General features: G+C 37.9%; 1 protein-coding gene across 1 annotated transcript in view; it reads left to right on the forward strand.

The window, feature by feature from the left end:
• ASXL3 (ASXL transcriptional regulator 3) overlaps positions 1-22937 on the forward strand; it is a 183369-nt gene that overhangs the window by 64881 nt on the left and 95551 nt on the right. The window contains exons 7-9 of the mRNA XM_034642200.1: positions 4797-4905; positions 6180-6288; positions 21687-21808. Coding sequence (XP_034498091.1) covers positions 4797-4905; positions 6180-6288; positions 21687-21808 — 340 coding nt within the window. The remainder of the gene's footprint in view (positions 1-4796; positions 4906-6179; positions 6289-21686; positions 21809-22937) is intronic.

Raw genomic sequence — 22937 nt, forward strand, 5'->3', positions numbered from 1 at the left:
GTGTTAAGGAGTCAGCCACACTCACTGGTAGAAATTGTTTATTCTTCTCCACTAGTAATGACCTGCCCTTTAAAGATGTCAATGAATAGACAAATCCAAGAATGCATTGCTCATTTTTTAACATTATAAAAACATTTTGGCGAAGCGTGACATATACAAGAGTTAGTTGCACAAATCCTAAGTAAACACTTAGATTTTTACATAGTGAACACAAAGATCCGCCATCAGGAACTCAAATATTACCTGCTCACCAGAGGCCCACGTAATTTCCTCTTAAGAATATATCCTTTATAATAAGTTAAGACATTTTCTCTAAGCCATCAACACTGGAAGCACTTGAAAGGAGCTATTATGAATTTTTTTGAAAGGAGAGTGAACATATCATTGTTTCTCTTAATTTATATTGATAGCAATTAGCAACTGTTAATAACACAATAAATACCGCGTAACAGTTGCTTCTTGAATTTGTTGAGTTTTTAGACTTACATTCTTGGGATTAATTTTTTGTTGTTCCCATATTTGAAAAATGAGATTAAAAATGTTTTTAGGAAATAGCTTGCATCTGACATTTGTAAGAGATACTTAGTAAAATAAAATAGTTTAAAATTTGGCTTAAATACTGTACAGCATTACTATTTTATACATAAAGGAATGGAGGACTGCAATTATATTTTCTTTGTCATGTCTGTAAATATTCTTCCAGTTGCATTTTTTGTGGTTTTTAAAATTATTAGAATAGATAAACCATCCATTCCCTTCACTAAGTGTTCACTATTAGTAAAATTTTATGTGTTCTGTCAGCAATTTGATGTGATAAAGCAATGGTTTTTCTGTAGTTCACACAGCACCAGGGCTCTGCAAAGCATCTCTGGGGGTTCTTTGATGTCTAGACAGTTTAAATTATGCCTGCTCCCCTGCCTCCAAATTCCACCCCTGTTCTGCTTCAGGGGTTGTGGGAAATGAAAACAAACCAGAAGGGTTCCACAACCCTACAGTCTAGGGAGGAAAACAAACAAGTAGAATAAGCTGTATATCTGCCCTGGCAGGTGTATAGGAAAGGGCCCCATTACAGGGAATGGTAGAGAAGAATTAGGGACCAATATTGTCCTTCTTGCTTATTCATAATTATATTCCTGATATAGAAATACATGTGCATTTTGGATAAAATGAAAACCCTGTAGAGACAGTAGGGAAGGAAGTATGAGCTGCCTTTTACCCCAGCTCCTGGTTTTTCCTCCCCATTGGCAGCCAAATCTACAAGATTGGTGTGTTTCTTGTATATTATCCTGTTTATTGAAATGGTAAGATGCAGAATTGCATTTAAGTTGGAAAACTAACTTTCTTTTCTTCCTTTTTTTCTTGGTTTTCCTTTTCTAATTCCGGACACCACCATGATTCTTTTAACTCATCTTTTTAGAAAGTAAGTAACTTCTGAAAGTTCAGAGTTGTTTTGTTGTTGTGTCTGTTGTTGTTAAAATGTTGATGCTTTATTATTTCAGGTATACATACATATACACATACACATATTTTATTACAGAGTTTTTAACTTTTAAATTCCAACTGAGGTGGTTAACTCTTGCCTTAACTGTGAGTGAAATGTTTTTAATTCATGAAAAATATGAATTGCTACATAGAAGGTGTTCATGCTAAGAATACACTTTTCACACATATTTTACCTCACGTTCTTTTATACCCACAGTAAATCATTGAAATATATATTCATATAAAAACAAATTTAAATATGTTTGAATATAAATATATTTTCCTTAAAGTGGGCCAAGGCATGCTTTCTAGGTTTTTTTGAGTATGAAAATAATAAAAATACATAAATAAGACTTTTATTTATTATTGTTTAATAGCCGTTCATTAAGACGTTCATTTCTTCAGGAAAAGCAATCCAAATTTTCTAGACTGTATGGGGTTGTTGAGAATAATAGCAATAAGTAAATGGTATGAAAAACTTTTAAAAAATTCATTTTCCTATGTGTACTCTGCATTGGATGAAACAGTTACCTTTATAAAACATTTAACTCTATTGATGCTAATGTTTTATTGTTTTTAAATAAAATGGACCATATGATTAGTTTTTTTTCCTGTTAAGAAATGCAGGTGATATGCTTACAACTAAGTGACTAATCAGCCAGTGATTTGAGGTGTAAAATTTGCATTTCATTGCAAAATGTTTTCTGATTTTTCTAAAATGCAAATGTTGTTTAGTTTTGAAATGAAACAAATTTCATACGTTTGTTTCAGGAAAGATTTGGGAGAATTATAGTGATCATTGAGACTTAGAGATATACTGTCATGTGATTGTGGAAGTACATATTTTTAAATATTTCCATAGTATCTTGAGTTTATGTAATTAATAAACGGTATAATTTAATAATATATTCATGCTCAACAGAGCTCATTATTTATATGAAACTGGGTGCTTATCACTTATATTTGCAGCAAGCATAGCATTAAACTGCTACTTAATAGTCAGTTTATCTTGTATAATTATCTTTCATTTACTGTACCTTAGGAAGAAAATGTAAATTATAGTGATGTTAAATTATATTTGTTCAGCATTTTTTAGTTGTCATTAAACCTGTATTATTCGTTCAGATTCTAAATCTGTTGTTAGGACTTTAGGAAAAAGCAGGAAGAATGTGTGTGAGGTTCGATGTTAGGTGGACAATTTTATTGCTATATTTTTAAAAGTCTACATTCTTTCATTTTTATGTATTGGATTCTATTTTACTTGTAGTGTTAACATTTTCTTGCCAAGTCCCTACAGAAAGTCTGTGTTTCTGACAGTTTCACTAAATTAAAACTCCACAAATCTGGCGTAATAATTTCCCAGCTTCAAATTGTCTGTGCTTTTATCTAAAGAAAAAATGACAAAAATAGGTATTTTGGAGTGCTCAGCATAACATGTACAGCATTATTTATCTGGAATTATTTATCTGGAATTTGTTCAGGACAGAGATATTTCTGGGGGAGATGAATATATTTTACTGTATGAGGTATGCCTGGCCCACTTGAAATATGAGCAAAAAATCTTTTGTGAGGAAAAATAATGAAACAAGGTCTGTAAACTTGGAGAAGCTTCATGAGGAAAGATATTACATGAATGCACACAGTGCAATTACCATGTATATTTTGGTGTTATCACTACATTGTTCTCTGACCACATTTATATTAGGGCTCTTGCTTCCTGTCAGATCCATTGGGATCATATTGACATGTTGACACAGAGAAGCTGCTTCCTAAAATAATAGTGTTCTTATTATAATACTCATAAACCTTTATGACCATGATGGGATTATATGCTATATATATATATATATATATATATATATATACACATATACACACACACACACACACGTACATATGTGTGTGTGTGGGGGGGTATCCTGTGGCCACTCAGCAGATTTGGCTTTTTTCATTTTATTGGTGAGCTTTCTTGGTAGGTAAGAGATTCCTAATTTTTGTTTTTAAAAACTCATAACTTTGTAACATAAAATTATGTTTTTCTCATAGAAAGTCAAACCTTAATATCCTAGAGGTCCATAATCTTTTTTTATAATAATTTTTTATTATGTTATGTTAGTCACCATACAGTATTTCCTTAGTTTTTGATGTAGTGTTCCATGATTCATTGTTTGCATATAACACCCAGTGCACCATGCAATACGTGCCCTCCTTAATACCCATTACCGGCCTGTCCCAGTCCCCCACCCGCCTCCCCTCTGAAGCCCTCAGTTTGTTTCCCAGAGGTCCATAATCTTACCTGAGAATATTTTGGGTTAAATACCCAGAACACCTAAGACACAAATGGGGTGGAGTAGGGCTTCTAATCAATATTGGTTCAACCAAATATTGATCTTTTCGCATATTAGGAAGTAAAACTTACATGGAAACGTAAGTAAATGAAAGTAACAATTCTAGCTAGAAGTTCTAGCTCGCAAAAATATTAGTTTGTCAACAAAAAAGGTTCTAGAGTCTACCCCGGAAAATACATACATATACATTTCACAAACATCTTTCTAGGTATAATGACTACATTTCAATAATGTTTGTACATATGTGCATTGAAATTTTGAATCGTTAGTTCAATGCCAGTTGATTTCTTAAAAAAAATCTATTTTCATAATTCAGTCACTTGCATCTTTACTACAGAGCATAAAACTGGGCAGAATTCCCAAACACTTATTTTTTTATTGACAAATCTGAAGAAAGGTTGTCATTGTAGAAGCTATATCAGGTATGAACACAGATATAGATTTTTATTTGGCTGTGTGAGAAATGCAGTCCTGTGAGTAACTTAAACACTTGTAATTTCAAATCAGTTCTTCCCTGGTTTCTTATTATTCTTTTGTTGCTTTTCAACCTATAGGATGGAGCTGTCCTTGAACTTGGTTTATTTGATCATTCAAGTGCAACCATCAAGTTGTCTGTAATATTTAAAAACTGAGGCTTCATGGTATTATTTGTAAAATAACAGCACATAAACGTTTGGGCTTTGGTTTCTTTGAAATAGAGTGTTGGTTGCTTTATGAATAAAAGCATAATTTCAATTCAGGAGACTTTTTGCCTGAAGCCTATAAGACAGATGCATCTGATTAACTTTGGCAAAACTGGACTGGCCTGTTATTGTAATGTAGATGTTTTCGGGGTTGGGAGGGTATTTTAAAAAGGCATGTGAGAAGGTCTTTTTTTTTTTTTTTTGAGAGAGAGACTGAGAGCACAGTTTTGCCACAGAAACTGCATCTCAGATTGCTTCATTTTTGCACACTTTTATTTTTTAGTGGAACTTCTCCATTAGCCTGTCTGAATGCAATGCTTCACACTAACACTCGAATAGGGGATGGAACATTCTTCAAAATCCCTGGAAAGTCAGGCCTCTATGCTCTCAAAGTAAGTGGGATTGTTCTGCATCTCATGTCTGTTATTACTGTGTAACATGCATGTTTTCAGAGATGTGAAGGTAAACACAATTAGATTTGGGCGAAGGGCAGAAAAATGACCCTGTGCCTTTTAAATGTTTTCAGATGTCTTAAAAATGATTTCATATTAAGAATAAACAATGACTTTTTTTTCAAGGAAAGCATATCTGTGGTTTCACTCTAACATATGGTAACGGAAAATAGTTGTGGCTTCCTTAAAATTCTTGATTCTTAAAAATGTACATGGAGGAGTGCCGTGAATCATCAGCCAGGAGCTTAAGATGATCACAGTGGCTGTAAACTATTTGACTTAATGACCATCAGTTGATATACAGGCTTCACACCTGTATGCCCTTCTCTCTTTTATAAAAATACATTTATCCATTCTTCCTGAAAAGTTGCTGATGTAAATTCATCATTCAATTTTAAAACAGCAGTGATATCAAAGGAATTTTAAATAATGCATATTTGTTGTGTGAGAAGAATAGAGAAATGAAATAAAAAGCTTCAGATAATAGAGAATAATTATTTTAGTATAATCCCATCCCCAACTAGATTGGGAGATGCTATTTAAGATGCAGAATTCCAGAGGATAAAAGCTGATGCTCTATACGTGGTTGTGTAACTTGGAACACATAAAATTAATATATTATTTCTTGTAAGTTAAAAATAAGTCACTGCTTTAATAAATGATGGATCACATTTTTTAAAGTTCATTAATGTCCTTTGAGAAGGCTGCGTTTAATGCTAAAAGTTATACCTGGGAAAGAAGTAAGGGTTCTTTGTCAGCTGCTAAGCATTAGACCCTTCTCACTGTGTGTATTTCAGAGAATAACACAGGTTAATTAAAAAGACTTGTATTATTTCATTTTTTGTAGCTACTTGGGTATTTAATTTACTGGCAAAATTCTGACTTCTGAAGTCTTTCCCTAATATAAGGAAGAGTGTAGAATTGAAAAAAAAATGGAAACAATGTATGTCAAGAGGAAACTTTGTTTTGTATAGATTTTTAAAGGTCTAAAAAATCATCTGTGGCAATGTGCTTTTCCTGGTTTTGTGTGTGTGTGTGTGTGTGTGTGTGTGTGTGTGTGTGTTTTAAGGAGTGATTTTACATTAAGAAATCAGTCTGTTGAAATTCCAAATCACAACTAACAGTGGTACTACTTTAGGACCCTGAAAGTATTTTAAATGTTTTCAGTTGCCAGTACATCTCCATAAATCTTAATTTTTTAAAAAATAATATAGAAAGAGGAGTCGTCATGCCCGGCTGACGGAACATTGGATTTAGGCTGTGAGTCTGAACTGGATGGCGCAGAAATGGCGGAGGCCAACGCCAGTGGAGAGGGAGATGGAGGTATGTGTGATGCATGTCAGGATACAGACCTTGTTCTCTTGCAAGTTATGTAGAATTCCAGTAATTCACTGAGTGTATTAGAGATACAATTCCTTCTCTAAGTTTTTATCACCTACATAGATTCATCATCAAATAATTTTGATTCAGAAGGTTGGCACTAAAGAAGAGTATGGCTTTCTTTGCTTTTTGTTTTATTTATTTTTTTAACAGGATGGACTTTTCTGGATAATATTCTCACGTGTTACCAGTATATTTCTTCTGTACGGTGGGAGTGTTACTGGAGGTGTCTAGTGGTTTTATTCTTTTGTGAGGCAGAGAATGCTCATGTTTTATCTCTGATTGTGTTTCTTTTTCCTGTGACCACAAGTAGTTTTATGATAGCTTTGTTCCTGGGTTTGTCCTTAGTAAATGAAGCCTGGGGTTACTATTCCTCACAATGAAACAAGGGCCAAATAAGTTATATTCTTGTGAAACTCTTTTGAAAAGTGAGCAACCCTTCCAGAATTCTAAGGGGACATTTTCTGCCTCTGAATATTCTATCTATGTTAATCCATTTTTATCTTTCTCAGGACATTTATATTATGATTTCATTGGTGTATATAATTTTCATACCACAGTTTTAACAAATCTGCATTCCACAAACGCTGCTGGACTTTTTCCTACCTTACCCACTAGTCCCACAAAGTGGACCCAGATCATGATTTGGGAGGAAGACTGTGTCATTAAAGCCTCTGTTGGTGGACTCATAGAAATCAGTAAATTATCTTTAAACAAACAAACCTTAAAGGATCCTTGCAGAAATATCGTATTTCAGTAATAGCCCAAAGCCATTCATTTTATTAGCAGCCATAGGAGTTTCTTTGTGTTCTGACTGGACACTTCTGCCCTTTAAGCTGGTATGCTTTCTGATAGGCCCCAAGAGACTGATTTTGCTTCGGTGCCTATCTGATCTGCAATAGAGGTTGTGAATTAAGGTAGGAAATAATAGATTCTTTGTAAAAAGGGCTGAAGTTGACTCCGTAGACTTTTTTTTTTAACCAACTTTCACTGAATTTGATGTCCCTGTTCTTATACCTTTTAAAAACTCAACTCAGCCCCACGTATTGTTGTGGTAGTGCTGCGAACTTCGACAGGTCCTTGTGGTCACAGAAGGAACAAGGCAGAGAGATGCATAGCAATTTCTGGCTTTCTGGAAGGGCTGGTAAATGGGGCAAACTGTTCCTCTTTAGGAGGATGAAGGGGAATCATCGGGTCCTTCCTCTTGTTGCCCTGCCTGCTTTAGTGAGTACTTGTGTGCCCTCTCTCCCTCAGCCTGTATATTGAGCTTCTGCTATGTGCTGCGTATTGTTTTCAGCACTGCAGTTACAGCAGTAAAAAAAACAAAAACAAAAGGAGACCTCTCACAGATCTTAGGTTGGTAGAGGGACAGATAATAAGCAAAATAAATGTGTAAAATGTATAGCTTATTCAGTGCCAAAAAGTGATATGGGGCAAAATAAATGAGACAAGAGTGAGAGAGGGGAGTACGTTTGAGAAAAGATCTGAAGGGAGCTAAGGGAGCAGGTATTTAAAGGGAAAAAGTTGCAGGTGAGGAAGCAACAATTACAAAGGCCTTGAAGCTGGAGAGTGCTTGAAATGTTCCAGAAACGTCAAGAGGCCAGTGTGGTTGAAGGCCAGAGTGAGCAAAGGAGAGGATGGTGAGATATGAAGTCAGAGAAGTTATGAAGCCAGATACTATAATACCTTGATCTTGCCTTTTGTTTTGAGTGAGTTGTTCAACTCTTATTGGGTTTTGAGCTAGAGAGCCAATGATCTCACTTGGATATTAGCAGGAGCTAAAGTATAGCAGGAACACTAGTAGCAACTATATATATGTAGAGGGGAAAAGGGAAAAAACAGAGGGGCCAGTTAGAAAGCTATTGCCATAATCTAGATAAGAGGTGAATAAACGCAGTGGCAGTGGATGTACTGAACAGGGATTGGATGTTGGATATGTATGAAGCTAGATCCCACAGGAGCTGCTGGAGTAGTATGGTTATGAAATCAAGAAGTTGGAGATAACCCCAGATTATCAGTGTTAGCAAAGAGAAGAATTTGCCCTGTCTTTAACTTAGTTGGAAAATCTGCAAGAGAATTAGTTTAGGGCGGTAGAGAGGGTGTTGATCAGGAGACAGTTTGGGACATATTAAATATGACACTCATTTTTAACACCCTGGTGGATGCGTTAAATAATTGGACTTATCTGTCTTGAATTTATGGTATAGACTTTGCTGGAGATATACATTTGGAAGTGGTCAGTTTGTAGACAATATTTAAACACAAGAACCTGGATGAAATCACCAAGGAACTGAAGGGAAATGGAAAAGAGAGGAAGCCCAAAGACTGAGCTTAGGGGTTCTTGAATTTTAAGAGCTTGGAGAAATTATGGAAAATAATTACAACAAATGAGATTGAGGATAGATGGATAGGAGAACAAGTTGTCTGTCCTGGAAACCAAGTGAAGAGAGTGTTTCTGGAGAGGAAGCACTTCAAATGTGTCAAATACTTTTGATACAGCAACTTATAATGAAGACTGAGAGAAACCACTTGCGTTAACTTTGTGACGTTGTTGATAAGTTTGACAATGACGATTTCTGTCTAGTGCTGAGAACCACAACCCTGAACGGAGTGGGCTCAAGAGAATGGGAAATCAGGAATTAGAGACCCTAAGTGTAACCAATGCTTTCAAGGATTTTTGAGGTAAAGGGAAGGAGTGAAATGGGAAAATGGCTAGAAGGGAAAGTGGAGTCAAAAGAAAGTTATTTTAATATGGGAGGTAAGTATTAGAATAAAGGGAGGAAAATCCAGTTTGAGGAGAAGAATTTGATAATGAGGACGTTGTCCTGTGGCCATGTGCTTGATTAGAGGAGAGGAAATGGATCTGTTAAATTAATGAAGAGATGGGCCTTGTTTAGGAGTATGGACAGGTGCTGCAAGGAAGCAGAGGGCGAAGTCAGTGTATTTGGATAGAAATGAAGTAGGTGAGTGCACCTGCGAGGGGCTTATGGAATTTGCTGCTTATTGCTTCATTTTTCTCAGTGAAATAGGAAACAAGTTTATCAGCTCAGGATGAGGGCCAAGGGGGTAGTTTTGCAGATTCAGGGAGAATATATAAAATGTTTATCTGGAGTCAGACAACATTAAGGATCCTCTTAAGGTTGCTAATTCTGAATTTAATATGAGATCAGTCAACATGGTTGTATTTTTTTCTCCAGTCATGTTCATGACCACTGTTACAAGTGCAGATATAGGTACAGAGTTGGACTTGACCAGAGTTGGGGTTTTGCCAGGTGTGAATGAAGAAGTGAGAGAGGACAAAAGAGTTAAGGGTGCATGAAATGGAGTAGTTAGGATCAGTCTTCATGGTATTTAAGGTGGTTGTGGAGGTAAGGACATGATTGCATGAGGGATGGCATGAGGGGGAGGTCTTCTTGGGGTGGAAGGATTGTTTGGTTTGGTGTTCTAGAGAAAATGAGTTAGAAGGACAGGTGATACACGAAATTGAGGTTAGGACAATATTATGGAGTGTATGTCTGAGATGAGAGGAGAGTAAGGAGCCACCTAGGTTTAAGGCTGTCACGAATGGCAATGTTCACCCTCTGCAGAGTGGCCTGACTGAAAGGACCATCAGCAGCAGCTGTTTCCCCAGCCTAGTGTTATGGGCTGGCATTGGGTCATCTTGGAGGAAGTGTTGCTTTTTCTTATTTGCACAGAGACGTGAAGGCTGGTGGTGGCCCAGGTATAAAATATAGAGAATCATCTGTATGGGTATTGAAACAGTTACGTTAGAACTAGCATCGAAAGGGTGTGACGTTTAGGAGCTAAAATCTTTGAAACCTGAAGGGGAGTAACCCAGGGGTTGTTAGGTAAGTGCAGGAAGGAGGGGTAGTTGCTACTGTGGTTTGATGGAATGAGATAGCAGGCTGGGGGCATCTAAGGAGAACCAAGGGAAGATAGAGGTCACCAATCCGATTTCCAGGCCCAGTAGTACAAGATGTGTGGAAAAGAAAGGGGCTTCTACGTGAGAGGGTTCTAGGGGAAGTAGTGTTCATTGGAGAGAGCCAGGTTTTTCGTACATCAAGATGAGAAGGGAGTTTTCAGAGAAAAGATGGAGGCTAATAGGAGATTTTGCTAACTGACTAATCCTGAATTTCAGAGGAAACAGTGGGAAGGTTTTAGTGGCTGGAAAGGGGTGGAGGACCAGGTGGGAGCCTTCAGCCAATAGCCAAAACAAAGTGGGGAAAGCAAACTCCCCTGATTTGAAATGTGAATAGAAACTTCACAAAGTAACGCATACCCACACATCTCCAGCTAATGTGGCCAAGACTAAATTTCTGGTCTCTCCTTTGAAGTTGCATTAGAGAAACTCCTTTGGGGAATCACTGAACAGATAGTAAATAGCTTGTTTCCTTGAGTATTCCTTGACTTGTCTACTTTTGCATCTTATGGCAAACCACAATTGCTTCTTTTTAGAACAAGTATATTTCCTATCCATGTAAATACCATATACTTCTGTGTATAGCCCATCAACCATGCCACACTTAGATATTGAAAAGGACAGCCTCCCTCATAATATTCCTGTAAGATAAATAATCTTTCTAGGCTCTGTTATTTTTTTTTTTTTATTTTTTCTGTTTTTAATTTTNNTTTTTTTTTTTTTTTTTTGCCTGTCAGAAAACAAACCTAGATAAGCTCAATATCTCATCCAAGTGGCAAGCACAAGTAGATTGTGTGACACCAAAAGCCAGGCTCTAACCACTGGGATACTCCCTTGGAATCACAGGGAACACTATTAGCCAGGAGTCATTGATACAATTCTGCTTTCCCAACATTTGTGCAAATCTGTTCTGATTATAGACTTGAGAATTTGACAAAGAGGAACCCCTGGCTTATCCAAATTAAGGAGTGGATACCATATGATTTCTTACAAATCGATACTAAAGTCCATGAAACTGAAGCGGTTCAGGTGATTTCCTTGCTGATTTTGTTTCTAATACATATTTGAACCAGAAGTTAGAATGGATACAATTTCTGCATTTCTAACAGCTGTACAAATATACTTAGAAAATATAATCAGAGAGGGAGAGAGAGAAGGCGGGGGATGGGTGGGGATGGGTGGACCTGGGAGCTGGAGCAGAGGGAGAGTGAGAGGGGAAGGAAATGGGGAGGGTCCCACCATCTGTTTTTTTTTCTTTTTTTCTTTTTCTTCTCCTCTCCCAATTTCTCCTTTGGGATGAAAGAGTGGGAAGTGCCAAGGTGAATAATAACTGTCAATTGGTAACATACCCTTGTGGCAATCCAAAGAATAAGCCATAGAGTTATTTCAAATTAATAAAGATCAACTGACATTCGCTGTACCATTAAAGAGGGTAAGCAAATAATTTTTTTTTAAAAAAAAAAAAGCACACTGAAAAAAAAACTGGTAATATAAAATCTTAGTAGCTTGATTCCAGTCAGTAGTATTTGAACCTTTAGATTTGAGATAGTAATAGTATAGTAATGCTTTAGTCCTCTTCTTGCAGTCATTTGGCCAGAGAAATATTCTTATTAAATGGGCGATCTTTTGCCAAGATATTTTGTTTTGAAGTTTTGTTGAAAAATTTTAAAATGTGGGGAAGGTGGTATATTATTGATTGTAGGATTTACAAGGCACAGAACTATAGTTATGTGTATGTTTCCTTGACTCCTACCAAGCAGTTTCTCAAGTTAATATGAATTAGACATATAGACTCCAGAAAGTAAACTCTTCAGATTTCACAGGCTTTAGCTGTAGAGATTGAAGAGTGATTTAGGTGAATCACTTGATATATCTTTGTTGACAACCCATGACCATTAATGCCAATATAAGTATAGATCTCTGTCACCCAAAGAAAATATTTTGAATTTTATGGGCTATTTTAGTCAGAGATTTATGGGTATATTTGTGTCTGAGTTATTTTCTGAGCATAATACATTGGTATATCACGAGTTTTCACACACATATTAAGTTGACTTACAGTGCATTCCTGGCTGCAGAACCCATACATATTTTATATGAAATGATAGCATCACTAGATAGTCTTCACCCTCTTCACCTTCTATTTATAAATTGTTATTAACAAGAAAAAAAATGAATTTCTCTTTTCATGGCTCTGATTTATATTACATGTTTAAAATCAAAAGCAACCGTCCTATTTTTCAAAATGAAGAAACTGGAGAATGTACAATTTTCATCCACAGAGATCAAAAAAGGTTCTGCTTGTTATTAACCCTAATGGCTTTCAGGGAGGAAGCAGCACTCTAGCAGGGGAATTAGTATTATAAAAGTCTCTATTTAGGGGAAAAAATTATAGAGGACATATATCCTATGTTTTAGTCCTTAGATCCCAGGGTAAATAATGATTCCAACATTTGAAGAATTTTATATGGTCCTTTTTCATTATTCTTTACAGCCAGCTTTATAAGTGGGTTTCTGATCGTATGATTCTTGGCAGGGTTGTGTTAACTTAATGAAACATTATTCAGCTCACTCTTTGTTTTCATTGGCTCAGAGGCCACAGTTTAAGGGGTCTTTTTTCAGAAGTGAAAAGTGCTTTAAGATGGCCCGAAGTGTGTGGATAGGATCTCTGTTGAGACATCAATTACATGCAGATGAGGAGCCTCCTGGAGGAAGTGAGAAGTGTACTGATGAAGGTTTAGGTGCCCTCGGGGAGTAGGCACACTGACCGTTTATGAGTAGTGATTTCGTGGAAGGGATCAGGGAGAAGAAAATGAGGGGACTGTGGAGTTGTGAAGACAGCGTTTTGAGTACCTTTGGAGGATGTTGCTAACCTGTTTGGTGCTTCTTTCCTCGTGGTGCTATTGGTCTTGTTTGGCTGGAGGTTTTTCAGTAGCTGGGCTGTGGTTGCTCCCGCGTGACTGTACACAGGAGGGCATCTCTGCCTCCCTCTGTGTGCTCGGGATCCATTTCTAACTGACAGCCATGCCTCAGAATCCTGCCGATGAGGGGAGGGGAATTCTTTCAGTGACTGGACCAGGTGCCCTGATTCTCTTAGGTTAAGCTAATGTGTCTTTCCTTAACATTTCTTTTTCCTTAACAGCTTTGTTAGCTCACGGAGACACCTATTCTACATTGGTGGCCTAGAGAAACTTAGTATGTGAAAATTATATTGTTTTAGTTACACATGGAAGAAAATACGGAGGAAAGAGAATACTCTTCACAGTTAGGAATGACCACTGGCAGGGTATCAGAGCTCCTCTGCCCACTCTTTCCTTATTCTCCCTTCTTTCATCCCAGCCTACAGCATTCATGAGAAGTACGAGGGTCTTCAGGGCCTGGACCTGTAGCTGGCATTTGACTTAAGCCAGTGGATGCAGTTAGATGTTAGTCTAATAGTCAGTGTCCAGAGGGATAGGAATCTCAGGCTCCTTTATATTTGTCTCTGTGTTTTGATAACCTTTATAGTCAAGAATTTTTTCCTTATACTCAAGTCTTTTTGTGCTTTTAATTAAACTAATTTTCTCTTTTTTTCCTGCCTGATGATGAAGAACAGCTGGGCCTCATCTAGCTACCGCCCCCTTCATCTTAACTTCTCCCAACGACTATCCCAGCTCTTTCATACATTTTTGGTTTACAGTATTTTCCATTTCTCTTACTCATTAGGGACCTCTTTTTTCTTACATACTTCCCCTTGAACTGTGAACTTTGTTCTTGTATAAATGGATTTTGGTCAGTTTTAATAGCCTGGAGTCATGGAGGAAAAGAAAGTTTTCTAACCACAGATAAAGTGACCTATTTAAGTATACTTTTCCTTTCTTTCCTTGTGCTATGAGAGAAGTATTTCATAATATAGAGATAAAGATTGCAAAGAGAGTATGATCTCATAATAAAAGCAAACTCCCTCTCAAATAAAACCAGAATTCAAGGTATTCCCTCAGTTACTCATCTTAACTAGCCAGATTTCTGTTTGATTTATTAGCTTATAATTAGTATATATGAACAAAGCACCCGTTCTTTAAAAAGTAAAGTACTTTTTTCATTGATGCCAGATAATCCATTCTCTCCTTTTTAAAGTGACTGTATATGGCCATTTCTCAAACAGCTAACCACCTTAGTACCTTACCTCACTCCCTTTTATTATATACTAGAGTTATCTTTTATGTGTCAAAGTATAAAGTACTTAGTAGTGATGCCCACAAGTGGAGGAAGCACTTACCCTTGACCTGTGCCAACCTTTTAATGATATTCTTCTTGCTATTTCTCATTTTCTAAGTGGATTGCCGTATTTCCATGTAGATGTTTTGGAAATGTAATGCAGGGTAGAAGGTCACGGGTATTGTGCAGTATGACAGAAACCGCATCCGCTGTTTTGCCCCATGCAAGCAGTTTATTGTGTTACTGTTCTCCATAAGCCTGAGAGAGGAATCTCTGGGAAGGGGTTAGGTGGTGAAAGGCTGGTACCTATAGAATATGCTTTTCCTACTAAATATTCTTATTTCTGGCTTGAGTTTCTCTTGTCTGAGTTTAAAGGGATATTTTCGTGGATATCCAGAGATATTAGTATAACTGAATGGTTCTGGTGATAAGCTGAGTGGCTGTAGGAGGGATTCCTATAGTTGTCCCTTCAGTGTGCGGATGTTGCTCTGGTTACCTGCGGGGCTTCAGTGCCCTGTCCAGGGCAAACCCAAGCATCTGTGAACCACGTGTGGACATTGCGATGAAATTGCAATCTATCCAGTTCCATGATATCAGATGAGCGTCGCGTGTAGCCTATGGTATCAGCCTGATTCCAGCTTGTTAGGAACATGTTCTTAGTGATAGAAACTGCTAGTATAATTATCATCTGATTTACCATCCCTCTTGTTTTATTTAGCTCCCTTTTCTGCAAACCTCTTCTGACTAAGAAGAGGGCTTTATTGGGCTAATGAAGCAGGATATAAAATACAGTAAAAATTTCAGTTATTTTAGCTTTATTTTATTCATAAATGATATTCTAAATATTACCGAGTATCAGTACTTAAAATGTTTAGACAATTTCTCTCCTGAAAGTTTCTTAGAGGAAAATTGCTATTTTCATTATTTGATTGCCAGTATTTCTCTATGTAATTTCTGGCCTTTCTTGGAATCTCATATGCTTTGAATGTTGTCTTTTACTGCAATGAAGAAAGTTGGTTAAGCCCCAGTATCTATTACCTATCTTGGAATAAGGAATGCTTTTAGAGAAGGTAGTTCTCCTTAGTCTGGATCCAAAAAGGATTAAGGATTTACCTTTGCTCTGAAAGAAATGGAGTCCAGGAAAGATTTGGGGGTCAAATAGGGTTTGCCTGGTCCTCATTAAGTGATTTTTTAACAGTTTTTGGCATGTATTTTGTTACTATGAATATCCAGAACATCTGATATGAACAGTTTCAATGTAAGTATGATACATAAAGTGTACACAATCCAAACATAAGCTTTTTTGATTATTTGCCATCTGGGGATACTTTTGAATTATGTGCTTATTGATCTTTCAGAACAAATTTTAGTTATCACTGGTAGGTTTTTGTACACTTGGTTTTCCTGAGAATTAATAGTTCTGTGCCTTTGTTCTTAGAAAAAATACATTTAAAAAAAGCTGTATCGTCTCCAAGTCAGGTCTTGAGCTTTATTCGATTTTGTCCTCCAGCATTTGATACAGTGCTTGGCACAGAGGTGCTCGGCAAAAGTTTTGTGACTGAATGAATGATTCCTAAATAAATAAGCTTCCTCAAAGACTCCGTTTTCTTTTAAAATGTGATTGAATTCTAACTGTGTACAGCGTTATCCCCAATATACTCTGCACTCTTCGATTTATAACTTTTATTTATAAAAACTGTATTAAGCCTACGGTGTATATCAGGATTATTTCTACAACGAACTATTGTGATAGCATCCAGTTTGATCGGAAAATTGAAAGGGAGTAATTGGAGGAAGAACTGATAGAAATGAAATGGATCAAAGGCTGCTCTTCTTCCTGCCTGGATTAGACCTGCGAACATCGGTCACCTCCAATGCCTACGACTTATCACGTGGCTTAGTGGGACATACAGCAATGAATAGCTTTGTTGCAGTGACTCTTGTGTGCAGATTCTGGTCTATGTTGTGGTTCTGCCCTCACCTAGCTCCTGCCGTTTCAAATAAGCATTGGGATTTCTAATTTTGGCTTTTAAATGATTTTTATTTCACTATGCAAAACCCCCAAACTGTGACTTTCCTCTTAAAATAAGGCAACAAGTCAGGATGGCAGAAGGAAGTTTATTTACATTGAGTGGCAGGTCATGTGACTTTCCACGGACATGCATAGGATGTTTTGTGGTTTCTTTTTCATATTTTCCCTAATTGATTTTAGGATGATTTAAAAAAATTTTCGTAAGATTAAAAAAATTCAATTTTTATGTATGCTTTCCCACAGTAATTAAACTCTGCTTTGCTGACTTCCCCTTCCATGAATACTTACTAAAAGTAGTATTGAATGTTAACTTAAAAATAGACACTTTAGATAAATTTCATGAAATTCAAATTTGACAGTTTCGTTTAATAAACGTTTATAGATCAACTGCTCTGCACCTGTCTTTGTACCTGAGTGTAAGTCCCTGAGTGACTGGACTTGTGGGCGGTGAGGCAGACAGAAGCACTGGTTGCGGAGAATGCCATGAATTCATATACTAAGTTCCCAGGAAACATGGGAAAAGGAAGAGTAAGTCTACCTCAGAGACGGGCATGGTCAGGAAGGCTTTGGGGGAAGCTGTTCGTCTGCCGAGATGAATTTGCCAGGCGAAGAAATGGAGCAGGGTAGTTGGATGAGGGATAATCAAAGCAAGTACAGTAAATACAGCAAGTCACTGTGTTCAGGAAACACAGCAGGGTCTTGGTTGGATCAGAGACGACAGGAGCTGGGGAGATGAGATGTAAGGCAAGAGAGAGACAAAGCCAAGGTTGCATTCTGATTTCTCCCTTCTTCGTGTTTTGGTTTAAAGGCCAAAGCCCTCTTTGTCAGTGGGTTGGTAATTACACTGGGGGGAGTAGTGCCCATACCTTCTGTCACTCAACTTTAAAAAATATGAGCTCTAACCCATATTTTCTAGTTTGATCTCATTTTCAGGTTGGAGGGGGAATGAAGAAGGGGAGAGAGGAGGACAGCATCCAGACTCTGAGAGTCAGAAATCCAGCGTTGCTGGACAGTCACCATTATTCTCTAGCCCTCACGATGGTCTCATGATGATGCAGAAACCCCCACCTCTCTTTGCTCCTGAGCCTTCTAAATAGAACAGTTTGCAGGGAGGTTTGGGGATCTGCATGTGAGTGGGAGTGGAGGTAGCTGAGCAACAAATACCTAGAACCTCATTACCTGTTTGAATTTCAAACAAGCACATTAGCTTTTAACTATGTCTTTGGCTTTGCCTAGTTTTGGCAGCCAAGCAAAATGTAGACAGAAATAGCACTTCTGTACCTTTTAAAAAAGTGTTTCCTTGTCTTCATTTTGTCCACCTACAGAAGGGGCAGGCAGTCTTGTGGGGTTTTGAGGTATAAATCCTGGCATTCGTTTTGTGATCATGCCAGTGAAGTTAGAAAAAAAAAGAAAAGTCCCATTCTTGTTTGAATGCCAAAAAGATATCACTTTCTAAGCTGCCTGTCAGGGTTTGATATTTATTGGATAAAACATCTGTCCTAATTCTTCAGTTTCCTGGTTTCTGTTGTAATTTCACATACAAGGGATTTCCCTTGGTCCTTTCTTTAACATTAATTTTTCTTTGGCTTGTATATCAGAGGCCAGACTCAGTCCCTTCTATAAATATTCAGGCAACTGTTTAAAATGAGCCCTGCATTATTTATTTATCACATCTGTTATTAAGAAAGCTGCAAGAGGGGCGTGGGTGGCACAGCGGTTAAGCGTCTGCCTTCGGCTCAGGGCGTGATCCCGGCGTTATGGGATCGAGCCCCCGTCAGGCTCCTCTGCTATGAGCCTGCTTCTTCCTCCCCCTCTCCCCCTGCGTGTGTTCCCTCTCTCGCTGGCTGTCTCTATCTCTGTCGAATAAAAAAAAAAAAAAAAAAAGCTGCAAGAATGAAGTAAAAGTGAAAAACCGTATGTTTTGTCAGAATATGAATCTACATGAACCCCCAAAGTCCAGCTATTTGGTGTTTTTCGATTCAGCCACCCTCATCATATACATGGTAAAAGAATAAATAAGATCACTCATACACCTGTGTTAAGAGTCCATTTTTGTCAGTACACACACACACACACACACACACCCCAAGAGCACGTACACAGCACACACGCAGGTGCATTGTTTGGAGCTTATGGATTACATTGTGCATTTTATTATTTCTTGACTTTTTTCCTTAAAAATAAGGTATTTGTGTTTTTTTTAACCCAAAGGAACACTCATTTAGAGATTTCATTTTTGATTACATTTACTTTTTTTTTTTTTTTAAAGATTCTATATAATTATTTGAGTGGAAATAAATAATTAGGGAAAAGGTGGTTTGATCCGGGGAAATAGGAACAAGTTCCAGAAGAGGGAATCAGGGAGAAAATTGACTCTGTAGGAAGGAATTCTCATGATGCTTCACTCGAGCATAGGATGGAATGTAAGGTAAAGCAAAATAGAGTTAATTTAAAGAAAAATGAATCATCTTCCTAGGATAGCTTGATGCTGTTTCATTTTATTGTTCTGCCCTCCATCTGAAGTTCTGGGCTCTAAATTGAACCAAGTCTTCCTTTTGGAAACACTAAATATATGTGAATCACTATTAACTTGGTGTAACGGTGAGTTTAAATCAAACTATGCATTATATCCTCTGATACCCAAATAGGTACCATAATACCCTGTGGTTTCCTGGGTCAGAGGGAAATAGAGCAAGTTTGAAGATACCTGTTCTGCTCAGGAAGGAGGCTGATTGTGTACTGCTTACTGTCATGTCAGATGAATGCAGGGGGAACGAGGCTTTTATCACATACAGACTAACTTAGCATCTGTTGTTTGGGGATCCTGCTTCATTGGAGTTTACCTTTGAAAGACTTAAAAGCACTTCCGAAGCAAATGGGTAAATTTGTTTAGATGTCCAGTATGCAGAAGCATTCTCATATTTTCCCTAGATTCCCTAAAATCCACAGACGGCATTTGGTTCTCCTTTTTAACTAATCAGCAAGTTTCCATTTGTCAAGGTGGAAATACTACTTTAAGAATGTGAAGTAATAAAACATATTTTCTAATGCACACTTTGCTTCTGGCCGGGCTTCTGTTGCAACATTTAGGTCCATTCAGTTGAAATCATTTGTCTCCTCTGCCACCTTCCTCTCAATTCCTCAGTTTGTCACACTTCACAGAGACTTCAGAACATTAAAAAGGCCATCTGTATCATCACTGTAATAGTAAATTTATCTTTGGAATGTAAACCGATGATTAATTTCTGATATTTCTTGATGAGTAAGATTTGGCGAAGTGTTACAATTCACTCTAGGGATGATAGTGAGGAGAAAAGCCTAGGAGCCGTAGTTCATGGGAGCAGTGTTATAAAGTCTTTCTTAACTATAACGTTTAGACTGTTTAAAGGAAAAGTATCATATGGTATTAAACAAAAACAAGTCACCTGATCTTTAATTCAGGGACTTCTCTGACTCTGTCCATGGGCAAATCCTTTGGCTTCTTCAACGCTAGTATTTCCTGGGCCAATCGATCACTCTCACCCACAGTTCTTAATTTTTTCATGTCAGTGGTTAAATGACTTGATCTTCCTGCCCTTATTAACTTCCTGTTTCTGTACCTTCAGGATGCAACTAAATTAAACTTCTTTAGACAGTGAATTTTCTGCATCAGTTCTAGGCTTTGAGGCCAAATATTTTAAGTGGGAAATTACGGGTCTGGCCCTGGCTCTCAGCTCTGCTGTTTGGTTGACTGTGTCACAGTGGGCAAGTTGTTCAGCCTTCCTGAGCTCTAGCTTTCTCTCTCCAAAACAGAGACAGTGCCGTTCTATCTGAAAGGAAGCAGCAGTGAGTGGCAGGGATGAAATGAGATCACATATGTAAAGCACTTGGCATTAATAACTAACGATGATTGTCTAAACCTTGTTCATTTTGTTTAGTCATCAGTAACTTGATTACTTTCTGTCTTAAAACAAAAACTTGTCTCTTTTTTCCCAGCATTCTCTTTCATGAGCCGCATTTTTATTTCTAGGCAACATGTGCTTGAGTCTATCTAAAGCAGCTTGAGTGTTCTCCACACCGTGCACGTGCATATGCTTCCATTTTTGACTAGAATAATTTTTACTCCTCCACCTGCCTCTTAAGCTCAGGTCAGAATCCTCTCGAGTTACTGTTCCTTGGAAAATTTTCTTGGATTAGTGTTAACCCTGGTGCCCTTAAGAAGTCATATTTTGAGCTTTTCCAATATGTTCTCAAGTTATTTTTTTCCATCTAACTTCCTCTTGCCTCCTGCCTTTGACATCTGCCTCCATTCTGCCACCAATCGCAGTGCTTCCTTACTTTGATTTTCCAAATAATGCCTTCCCCTCTGGCGTGCACAGAAGAGGGCCTGCATCTGTGCTGCGGCCAGAGTCAGGCAGGGTTCAGCCTCGTCTCTCGGATGAGAGGTGTGAGGGCTGAAGACGAGTGCTGGCTGTAACCCAGGTTCTACAGAGCCGAAAATGATTGTGGGCCCTTGTCACCCATGTCAGTGAGACATTGGTTCTTCTAAAAAACAGCCTTTTTGAAGAAAATGTCCTCTGTAGAACAGGCAACAGGAAAGCTTGACTCTGGCAAAAGTGGGCAGATTATACGATTAACTGCAGAGGGCATGATGTTCTTGAAAATAATTGCCTTAAATTGACACCCAGCATCTTGGCTTTTATTTTTCCTTCTCCGTGATAGATCACTTGGCCCATTGGACAAGACAAACCTGTCCCAGTAGGCTGGGGAGTCTATAGAACGAGGGCTATTAAATGGAAGAAACCATGGCGGTTGGTAGATTTGAAACAATTTCATCAATTTACATGGTTTCTTCAAAAGACTATGCGTTGCTCAATCTGCATATTCAGATTTGGAAAGTATCTACTGACTCCCAAGTCTTGAGGCAGATATTATGCTCTTTTTTTATGTCCGCACAATAGTCCTATGACATAGGAATTATCATCAATTAGTGGGTAAGGAAACGGGGGTGTAGAGAGGTTACTTGTAACTGTGACCACACAGTTATTAAGTGATCTCTTCTCTCAAATCTGGATACTCTTCTTTTCACTGTGCTATTTGGCTTTATTTTAGGTATCCATTTTCAATTGGAGAGAAGCTCCAAGTGAGTTAATTACAGTGGATATAAAAAAAGGAATTCAAATTAGTAATATCATTATCTCGCTCTGTTTCTAGTTTGTGCGAAGCAGGTAACTGATGAAGCACCTTCCACTCGAGATTCAAGCCTCACTAACACAGCGGTGCAAAGCAAGTTAGCGTCTTCCTTTCAGCAGCACACCAAAAAGGCTCTTAAACAGGTAAGAGAGCTGGCGTTCGTTCTCTGTTCGACGTACTTTAATGGGTGTGATGTGGCGAAAGCAAAATCGGTAAGAACATAGCAGCCAGAGAGCAACAGAGATGTCCTGAATTCAACCACTTCCATAACATTCATACACTAATTTTACTCTATGCTAAAAACTAGGAGAGGCTTGGCCGAGAACCGGGGTATAAAATAGAAGAGGGAAAATGTGCTTGGAACCATAAAAACTTGTATTAAGATTTTCTTGTGTGAGGTTTATAGTAAACATTTTGGGTTCATAAATGCATTGCCTATCTTGAAAATAATGTCTCTGTGGTCTCGTGCTTAACTAATAGCTGATGTAAAAAATAAACAGATAATTTCTTCCTTGTGACGGAGATGCATTAAGTTACAACTAAGAAAAATAGTAATTGTGGCTCACTTTTATCGAGAACGTCCACCAGTGAGTGAGTGGTGCTGAATGGAGGTTAATTGTGCAATATCACCTTGATATTACCTGAGCAGTCTGGATCCCTGTGTCCTTGAGCTGAGGTGGTGATGGGAGGGAATGGTTGCAAGGTTGGCTTCTAGGCTCTGAAATACCCCAGTGTGAATTTCTGCAACTCTGGGTAAGACACTTTTCTTCTCTGAATCTCAAATTTCATCTCTAGAGAATGTGGAAAATGATAACACCTTTCACGTGGGAATGATCTGAGAAGTCTGTGAGGTGAGATGTTGAAAGCACGTGGCAGAAAGAGTGACCCTAATAGCCACTCAGTACGTGTTAGCTGTTGCCGCCATGCCAGCAAATTCCAAATTGGGAGTGGAAGAGGAGGAGGAGACGCTGTGGTTAGATGGGGACATGGCATGATGGTAGCGTGGTTGATAAGTGGAAAGCTTATACATGTGACTATGCATGTGAAAATTCATGGTTTTCCCTTGTTTAACTGCCTTCCTCTTCCGTATTTATTTTGCTCTTTCTATGAAAACCCCTTCCATCACACCTTCTGCAGACCCTTACCAAGTGTAGGAATGGAAGTATCATGCTAGTGATATATTTGTGACAAGGAGAGAGAAGCCATGTTTAAAAAAAAAATGTCAATTTTTTTTTTAACCGCACTACCCTGTAAATCTAGTCTCCTAGACTT

This window comes from Ailuropoda melanoleuca, chromosome 14, assembly GCF_002007445.2.
Source record: "Ailuropoda melanoleuca isolate Jingjing chromosome 14, ASM200744v2, whole genome shotgun sequence".
Classification (NCBI taxonomy): Eukaryota; Metazoa; Chordata; class Mammalia; order Carnivora; family Ursidae; genus Ailuropoda; species Ailuropoda melanoleuca.